Here is a 10,615-nt window from a genome sequence, read left to right on the forward strand (position 1 = left end):
ACCTAATATAAAACCCTATTGCAACCCTAACCCTATACTTCTTATGAAATAAAGCCCAGAGCAAACGTCAGATCACCATAACTGCACTGCCCACATACATGTCTGGTTGAAGCAAGCAAGCATACAAATACAAAGGACAGTACAGGAAGTGTGTTTCTCCTTCAAGAGATTGACAGAATCCTGAAAAATAGGATACTAATGTTCTGTTGAGCTCTAATTAGGGGATAATTTCAGTCTACCTGTAGAAGTAATTCATGCTATTTGGGGGAAGACATGAAAGCACCAGAAAAGAATTCCATACTACATTAATTTAGAATTTGTTATGTAATGTTTACAAAAGTAATACATGGATGTGAGTCTAGAATGTGCTCCTTAATTCCAAATTTATGAGATAAATACCTTTGAATATGTGCAATTTGCTGTGCTACACAATCAAAACCTGAACATGGTGTGACATATGGAAAAACATAAAGTTCTATTTTTACCAACGATGAAAAAAATACTAATATAAATTAACATAATCCTCAAATGGTTTAAATTACATGGACCAGTTTACTATTATATTCAGAATGTATATTTAATAGAACCCCATTTTTATGTGACAGCACCTGTGTGGATGAAATTTAGCTTGCATGCACATTTGATGCAATGTCACGCAAGCATCTCACAAACAAGGATATCAATGGCAAGTCCTAATGCAGAAGAATTTGTAAAAGTTTTAGTAGACTGGACCATTTATTCACTATTGAAATCAAAACATAAATTCATCACATGCCATATTTACATGGAATGAAAAGGAGTATGAGCAACATCAAAGCGTGGTAAGTAAAAAATACCATTTCTTTTTCAAAATTGAAGAATTTTTCAAGTAAATGATTACTCCCCAATTTAAAAAAAACATAGAAACAGGAGTAAATATCCAAAAATACATTAAATGTCAAATGAAAATAGACGGATGAAGCATACGCAATATATATTTTTACAACTTTCTTTTATACTGTACATATATTTATTTTCTTACAAGTACATGTATAAACAAAATGATGATGGGGAATCAAATTTGTGATTTAAAGTACATCCACAAAAAATCAGAGGTACTGGGTACAGTTAGATGTTCTTATTCATTTTCATCTCCAAAATATATCACGGTCTTGATGTTAGGTGTTCTATGTTGCTAGACTGTAGTCAAAATATAAGCTTCAAATATTACTTCTACAAAAAGATATTGCAGTTTAAATACACTCTAAATGTCTTGTTGATTAAACTAGTTAATGCACACCTACGCACTCGCATAGAAAGAATAGAGGGTGCGCTCGGAACCCAAGTCTGACATGGGTTCTGTGCAAGACCTATACGCAGGGTGTTGTGTTATTCTTTATTTTCTTCTCTCCTTTATCCATCCAATGCCAGGCAATTTTTTTTTTTTTTTTTTTTATGGGGGGGGGGGGGGGGGGTTGACTTTATACATTCTACTTATACAAAAATTATATTTTTTAGGTGATTGGTAAACTTTAAACTCTTAACTATCTGTCTGAATTCTGAGTATGTTTCTGCATAACAAGGAGACATGTCCAGTCAAACTTTTCGTTGCAGAAAAACTTGACACTTCAAAATTAGTTTTGAACTCCAATTTTCTTAATGCAAAGCATTTTATGGGTGAAAGGAGGAGCAAACACAATCTACCATTTTCATATAACAGAGAAAAAAAAATGATTTAACACTAAACTGCTCTGAAACTATATGAAACAGTGTAAACCAAGTATCGGTACCCAAACACATGTGATAGCTGTAACACATCATACAAACTTAGTGTACCAACAGTGTAAATTCAAGATTATAACAACTGTCATGGTGATAATGATTCTAACTAGCCACATATCTAATTCAGCATCAAGATTGTATTTTACTATCTTGTACGGTTGCAACAAATCTAAATACCATCAGATAACCTACACAAGGAATGAGGCATTTCAGGTCACACAAAGTGATATCAGCTTGATAATAGTAACCAAGGGCAGCGTTTCATAAACCCGTCGTAAGTAAAAGTTTATCCCCCGGCCCCCCACTCAGTGTTATTTAGGGTACGCATATGCGTGTTCCCAGCGTCCCCCATTTTCAGCAAAAGTCTGGTGTGTTAAGTCAATATGGGTAGATCTTTTTCTTTTGTTACGAGCTGGAGAGTTTGGGAACACGCATGGTATCCCTCCGTTCACGGAATAGGTGGGCCGGGATTTATCCACATTGGTGATATTGGTGAACTTGTACTTACAAGGTTTGGTGAAATGGTGCCCAGATCTTCAGCAAATTGGACATTCAACATCATAGTGTATTGCTTTGGACATGGTCATTAATCTAAATACATCGCTATTCAACTTTAGTTTGATATTAATCAGGCAATTCAATTGCAACTTTCCGGTTGATCTCGCACAATTTTTATGGGGCCCTATTGATCATGATAACATCATATTTGCCTATTTCAATTGTTTATTTCCCTTTCATGATTGGCATTCTGAAATTATATCAATGCAAAGCTGTATGCTGCAGCCCTTCAATAGCCCCATACTGTTATCAATATGTCTGTTTGGAGCCAGAAGGGCATTAACTCCTCATTTCATAAAGGGTTAACGCCATTCTGACTCCAAACAGACAAAATAAACAATCCGACCGCTGGCCATCGCTTTCTAACATATCGCTTGCCGAGAGAAAGATGAGTATTAACTTCATAACTTTACAATAAAAAGAGGAATGCCTTTCTGGCTCTGGTGGTTTAATGTTCCCTGACACAATAAAAAGTGAACCACTCACTGTGATAAAACCCTTTTCTCAAGGTCCAACACATTTTCATTGCATTAACACATGAAATTTACTTCACATAGGCTATTCCAGGAGTTATCATTAATTGCATTACAAACACTGATATCCACAGCAATGATAAATTTTCTCCACGTTCATGCATTGAATTTGCAACAATAATAAAGATATACAGTAGGCTTGTGGGTGCACCATGTGAGAGAGATAATAAAGATAACAATAATATGACTCCATTTTGGATAGCCAAGCTTTATCACACAGATATCCCACCTCGGATGGATGTAGCAAATGGGATTAGAATTATAATGACCATTCTCGTGTGAACACAGTCTCAAATTCCTTAGTGTACATCCTGGCCAGAAGAAGACAATGTTCCTCCCGTTGCTTAATACAAGGTATTCTTCATTTTACAAGATTTTGATTTTGGTGTTAAACCTCGGTGCTTGAGCTGTGGTGTTGATACCGGGAGGTCGAGGGTCAATGTGCTACTGCTGCCATCTGGTAGGACATTAATCCTAGTCTTACAAGTCTCTCAGATGGGACGTTAAAGCTGTAGGTCCACTGGCTGCTTATCTAAACTGTACAAGAATGTACTTGCTTTCACAAAAGTCAGGTAAGAACGCATTTTCATTACTATCATCCGATTCTCTCATCAAGCGCTCCGCCCGAGATCATCATCATCAACAGTTTCATTTTTCTTGATTAACGTCCATTCATTATTTCTGCCGTCACATTCAGAACCCGACGATAGGGATACAACTCATGCTTTTTACTACATGGCTGAATAAGTCCAAAATCCATTACGATGAGTGCTTACAAGGTGCAGATGACAGAGATATATTCTTTACTGTAAAACACAGCAGGAGTTTGTTTTCCGTGCCTGTGAAAAAGAAAAGAAGAAAAATGATGTTGACTCTTGCCTTTCTCATGTAGTATTGATGATAGAACTGAACCTTTTAAATGGCGTGTTAACTGATTGCTTAAAAGGTTATATAGTAAATCATCCGATGTTTTTATCAAGGATATATGCATGCCATATATTCTATTATATACCTCTCTTTAGAAATCTAGCCATCTGATTGGTCGAAATTGGAGTTGTGATTTTAGCCATTCCCATAAAGAACAAAACAGTTCCAGTACCGGTTAATAGTTCGATTCCCGCAAGATTCCGGGTACCGGGAAATTAGTAAAACATTTGCTGCGATCCCCATTGGTTTACATTTTAACACTTACTTGGTGCGAGCGTGGCTACCATAGAGTGCTTTTTTTCTGTGATTTCCAAATGATTGTAACATTCAGTCATCTTTCCAGCTAAGATTAACTGACAGTGTCACAGATTTTCTGTGATGTTTTAACCAATCTTTACTCAAGAAAAGGATAAGGTAAGAATTCTTGGTAAAAATGTTACTCTTCTTTATCCTTCATTCAACTTCAAAACCCAAGGAGCATAGCTTTTGATTACAGATTACAAGCAATACATTCATGTTGTGCTGAATATTACAAGTGAAAGATGACTAGTGGTGTTTAAGTACGCCTATATGTCAAGCTGCTGGGTACTTACCGTCTTGTAGAATGTTTTTGATTGGGCGCTCAGGTCATCTGACTTTGCTACAAGATCATCTAGCTTCTCTCCTCGGTTTAACATCGATTCTATCGTATCGTGCTGGCAAGACAACAAAAATCAGAGTACAATAATTGCTCAATAACAAACAGTTATGTTGTCAGGGAAGCAGTCAAGGCCACATAAATATCAAATGTGAATTTAAGAAAAATAATTGGTTTATAAACTGAGATGGTTACTTTACAAGATAATTACATATTTACAAAGTCATTTATCACTTTACCAGTATCCTAAATTTGGTCTCCAGAATAGTATTGTATTATTTATTACAATGCAGGATTGCTGTTAAAAAATTGTATATTGGGAGATGGGCAAAAGTGAACACTTCTGTAATTGTTGTTATCGTTTCAGCTTGTTCCCTACCCACCCCCCCCCCCTTCTCTCTATTTTTTTCTCTGTCCCTTTTTTTCACTTACTTTACTATTTACATTTATCTCTCCCTCCTTATTTCTTTGAAATAAATTGATGTAATCCATAATTCTTTGTATTTTCCATTTTGTTTATCCGTTATTTGTGTATTTCTTTCTGTTTGTACTGTTAATGTAAACTTCTTTGCACTTATTGTACTATATCTTGGTCAACTAACCCTTTCAAACTGTGCTGCTGGTCAGTATTTATACACCTATTGCCACTCTACACCCAGGTGTAGTAAATATGGGCAATTCCACGGTAACGGAAGGACACTCAGACAAGATTTTTGAACTTCAGGTTCATACTAAAAGAAATGTTTTATTAGTATGTATTAAACTATGGGGAACAAAATGTGTTTCAGTCAAGTGGAAAGCTTCATCAACTTCACAAAGTTTGGATAAACACTAATTAACTGGAAAAACCCTGTCCATTTTTATGTCCTTCTGTTACCGAGATAATTAATATGCACATTCTTAAACTACTTAACTATAATGACAATTTTTTGGGGGAGAATTAAAGGCACTTATATAGGTATTATATCTGTACTGTTTCACATCTTATACTAATAAAACAGTTCTTTTAGTATGAACCTGAAGTTCAAAAATCTTGTCTGAGTGTCCTTCCGTTACCGTGGAATTGCCCATATGTAACCGGTAGAAATTTATTCCTTGAAAGCTTTTAGCACCTTGGACATCCCTGCTAAAGCTAGGGTAATAATAGTACTCTTATGCACCTTGGGCATCCCCTGGGATGGATATGTGCGCAAGATTAATGTAAATAATGTATAGCGAATTTCACATTATAACGTACCTATGCTTTTCCAAAAAGCTTTTAGAAATTATTACCCTCACTCTAGCTCCGGCAGCCGTTACCAGCCCACAGTGCATTTCAAGGAATAATCCTACCAGATACCTATTTCCCTCACCTGGGTGGAATGTGGCAAATGTAGATTAAAGTCTTGCCAAAAGACATTAATGCTGTGGCGGGACTCTAACTGCGGACCTTGTGATCCACAGTCCAATGACATATCCACTCGTAGCTATTATTATTGTTATTAGTTTTTTTTTTAATGAAAGATAAGCCTTACCATTATAAATTTGGTTTCATCTAGGTCCTTTTGAATCCTCATCATTGGATCTGATTCTGATGGATTCTGTTTGAAAGATAAAAAGAGTTTGGAAACTATAATTGCAAGTGAAAAGGTATTTAATTGTACTAAAATCACTTTCACAGCTGAATTACAGCAGAACTTACCATTTAGAGTCATGAAACAAATACGTTAATAGCAAATCATAAAAATCATTAATAATTCAATGAAATCCATTAGAGTACAAACACATATTAAAAAGAAAAGAACACAACAATAGTTTTTGCCATCAAGTATTTGGGGAATTTGGGGCTCCCACAGACTAGAAGGGCTTTAACCAGCTATTAAAGAGAAGGTTGAGTTCTGGGAAGAGGTGAAAAATAATTTGTGAGCATTACTCATTCTTATTATGCAAGTGTGGAAGAACATCAGTTAAGACATGTTCCCTGAAAAGCATGGCTCTTCAAATGCCTTCATATTCTTAATATGCATGTAACATCGTAAAAATCGGGGGGCCGGCTTTTTACGCCACGTGTTCGTGTAGTCCCATATACATCTTTCTGTGCAAGTGTTTGTAACTTTACCAAGACTTGGCAACATTTCTTATCATTTTGATGATTCCAGAACCTTGCAATACACACAAATTCTTATATGCTAGATGATCAACCTTTTCTGGTCGGTTCCACACCGTTTCTTTCACAATGCAATCGCATGACCAGAACTCAACTTCATCTTTAATGAATGAACCACAATACCTGGAATCCAGTCTGCATACATTATTTGTTGCTATGTTGGGCAAGCACCGGGCAAGCTTTCAGGTTGTCAAGAATGACCTTTCTTTAAACAGTATGCATACAATTTAAATATGTTAGTAAACCGTTCAACTGTCGTCAAAGCACCATTTTGCCTACAGTTTGAATGTAGCAAGATATAAATATTTCCATACCTGATATTTTACTAGATATGGTTCAAGTCCTTGATAACCTGCGGAATTTTCTGAGAGTGTTGGCCAAGTTGATGGTGACACAGCATTTGAAAACTCCTCTAGTACCTGCAGAATAAAAATAATGAGATTGATTGTTTTTTATTCTTTATAGTTATGTGCATGTGAGTTTGTAAGGCTGCTCACAAAATGCAAACACTCAAAATCGTTGACACAGGATTATTCTCTCTCTCTACGTGCCATATCCTGAGACGTTGGCGACCATGGAGTGCCACAACTCTGTGTCCCATATTCAATGAAGTAATTCATTCTCCCAGGGTTATTAGTAAACAAATATTAACTACATTGTTGGGCATGGCTAAAACTATTGCACAAAATGATCTTGAAACTGTCTTGAGGAACTTGAGAAGATTTAAAGGGTAGGGTGCAGTCTGGAGATCACAGAGGAGCTCAAGTTGGAATGATTTACTGCCCAGCAGTCCTTGGGAAATTTTATGCCCAGTCTGTTGATTAATCATTAACCTAAAACCGTCATAGGTGGTGTATAAAATGGCATGTATCCTGTTTCAACCTATGTCCCATTTGCAAGCCAAAAAAATGAAAAGGTTAAATTCCAACAGCATTTGAAAGATAAAACTAATTTAGAACTTCCCTAAAAAAGAAAAGGGGGGGGGGCTTGAAAATGTCTTTAAGTGGGAAAATAATGACTATTCGTTGTCGCATCTACGTAAGAGCTATAGAGCCAATAAATAATAGTCTGATTTTCAGACCATTGTACGGAATGCTGGGCAAAGATTCAATCAGTTTAATTTTAGCCATTACAAGAAGTGGGTTATTGATGTAGACAAATGCTCATGTACCCTTTACAGCTCATTTTATGTACATGTATGTTATTACCAAAGAAGAAAAAAAGCCAGTCAGTCACTCAATAGTGTCTGACAGTGAATTCTAGCAAGTAAACAGGTTTCCTGGCATAATTTCAATATAAGGACACTGCTAACGTTTAAATTTCATAGATAGGACATACCTGGCATATTCATAATTCCTGCAAAGTTCTACATAATTTGATGTTGGCTGCAAAAGGGACATTGTACCTTTAACAGTTTGAATACAACCTATGGTTGGCCCCAGAACCTTGTTACAAATAAAGTGCCATACATATCCTATGTGTCAGTCACCCTCACCTTATTCAACAGTGTGAATGAGACGCGTGGTGGATAATCTGAATCTGAGATGATCACTCCTGCCAGGTTGCTCTCTCTACACATCACATGGAAAATGTAATCTGTCAAAGAAACAACAAAAACAAACTTGCTCAATAGATAGATAGATAAATGATATTTGTTAATTCATATCTATGTATCACAGTTACTAGTTACTGAATTGCACATGAATAAAACATTGATTGAAAAGACAAGTATATATTTCAAGAGATATCATAGTTACAAGTAACTGAATTGCACATGAATAAATTGATGAAAAGTACAAGTATACATTTCAAGAGATATCACACTACAATCTACATAGTTATGAAGGGCATTTTTTTAGTTAAAAAAGAAAGAGAGATGACAAAGATTCAGAGAGATAGGAAAACAGGAGAGAGAGAGAGAGAGAGAGAGAGAGAGAGAGAGAGGGGGGGGGGGTAGGTTAAATGAACCCTCATCAGTGTATTAAAGCCCTTACTCACACAGATGAGACCTAACTAGACCGACAGTATTGATAATAGTATATGTTTTTCTATAATGCATTTCAAGACCATAGGCCCTCTCAATGCACTTTAAAATTAAAAATGTATAATCACTGAAAAACACAATGTAAAAGTAATATGTACAGTATTCCCTGACTTCATCTGGTTGTTGATATCACAAGCAAGAATGGCTTCTTTCTTGCATGTTCAAACTATTGAATGGTATACATTTTGGATCTTAGTGATACTACTATACACGCTACAAATTACAGCTGTATCAGACTATTAGTCAAACATACCTTTCTCTTTCACAGACGACCGCAACTTCTGTTGTGTTCTTTCTACAACAATTTTGCTTGTGAAGTTCATAAATTCTTGAACACTGAAACACAAGAATGGGGAGGGGTGGGGGTAAGTAGGGAAGAGACATGAATTACGGGAAGTGAATACCACACGTTTTTGATCACTAATATTATGTTTCAAGGCTGTCGACATTCCAAGGATTTTGTACAAAGGTCAAAGCGACTTGCCATCTAGATTTCAGTTGCCATTCTAATCAAATTCATCTACAGGGATATATACTAACATATACAAAATTAATTTATAATACAATATATCTATCACTTGTATATTCACTTTACAAACAATTAATGATTATATACAATAATACAAACAAAGATTAAGATATTCCTTTAAAATCCATTGATGTGCTGCACCCTTTGTTTCCATAGTTATAAGCTAAACATCATCAACAACAACAACAATAAACACACGCATTGCATGATGAATAAATACCTTGATCTCTGGAAGTAACCGAAAGAAGACAAATCGCTTGCTGACTTCAGTATGGTCACTTTCGTGGCACCTTTATAGAGTACCATGATACTGAATAACTTCATGGTGATGATGGGAGTTGGAACTTTGGACTAAGAGTGAAACGGGACTGGGACCTCTGAATGTTAGAAGATAGTTCCTTCTTGTTTATATCATCTATCCAATGGCCGAAAGAGTAAGGATCAAGATCAGAAAGAAGGCCTCTGATGCTGCCGTTCCTTCTAGACGTCACCTCTTGTTTAGTGTTTACGTAAACCTGTAAAGAGAAGAATGTGGATTCATGATATGGAACAAATTGTGTGTTTATAATCCAGGGGTTGTTTCACAAAACCGACTCCATGAGAGTCATATATTTGTCCGCTATCAATGGAGATGTCATGAAGCCAACAAGCACAAAACCATGACAAATTGACAACTTCACAAAATTTATAATCACTATCATTCTATCAGCTCAGCTAAAAAACAGTCATCATGATCCATCAGATTTAGACCTATCTTAAATTACTCAATTACTCAATAGGGTCTAGATCTAGATCTAGATAGAAAAGAAAATTGCATGAGCAGGAGCATATTTCACAAGAATTCCAATTAAATTAGTTCACGTTAGCTGAGATTTTGATTTCCCACAGATCCACTTCACTCTTCAGTCCTACTCATTATACTTCACCACTCTCACCAGGAATGTTTAGCCATATTATTTTCACTTTCAGATTCAGAATCAGTTGCCCGAGTCAACGCACGCGCAGACAATTTACACTCTCAGTCCGAGTCTCCGAAAACTCAGAGATGTGCGTCAGACCCCAGGCCCAGTCAAACCAGACTCAGTCACTCAGACTCTGAGTCAGACTCAAGTCAAAGTAGAATTCTGTCATTTCAGTCAGTCACAGCTAGCTGCACAGTATACACACACAGAGTCAGACTCACTTCATCTACACTGCCCTGCCAGACTGTCGACCTCCAGCAGCTCTCTCTAGCCTACTCTGAGAAGTTTATAGTTAGATCGAGTCGGACTCCAGTTCTGGAAACAACGCTGAAAAGTCACATCAGCCTTCTTCTTGCAAAACTAGATCACCAGCACCCGGAACTTGCTTCCATGTATTCTTGGGATGGAGGTACTGATTTACATGAAGCAGCAACGGTAGAGAAATGAACACATTATTTTGTATTTGTACTGGCGACACGTCATTTCACTGCGCTGCGCCCACTGCACTGCATTGATAT

The 10,615-nt window shown here is 36.5% G+C and overlaps 1 protein-coding gene across 1 annotated transcript; it reads right to left on the bottom strand.

Annotated features, from left to right (window-relative positions):
- Nucleotides 1-986: 986 nt before the first annotated feature.
- Nucleotides 987-10,605, bottom strand: LOC115918632 (synaptobrevin homolog YKT6-like). The gene is made up of 8 exons (XM_030985600.1): nucleotides 10,319-10,605; nucleotides 9,356-9,650; nucleotides 8,860-8,942; nucleotides 8,058-8,158; nucleotides 6,877-6,981; nucleotides 5,931-5,996; nucleotides 4,373-4,474; nucleotides 987-3,691 (listed from the first exon to the last, which is right to left on the bottom strand). Exons 2-8 carry the CDS (start codon nucleotides 9,457-9,459, stop codon nucleotides 3,656-3,658), a joined length of 597 nt encoding a protein of 198 aa, XP_030841460.1. The 5' UTR covers nucleotides 9,460-9,650; nucleotides 10,319-10,605; the 3' UTR covers nucleotides 987-3,655.
- Between the last annotated feature and the right edge of the window lie 10 nt (nucleotides 10,606-10,615).

Source organism: Strongylocentrotus purpuratus, unplaced genomic scaffold (assembly GCF_000002235.5).
Source record: "Strongylocentrotus purpuratus isolate Spur 01 unplaced genomic scaffold, Spur_5.0 spur5_scaffold_15, whole genome shotgun sequence".
Classification (NCBI taxonomy): Eukaryota; Metazoa; Echinodermata; class Echinoidea; order Camarodonta; family Strongylocentrotidae; genus Strongylocentrotus; species Strongylocentrotus purpuratus.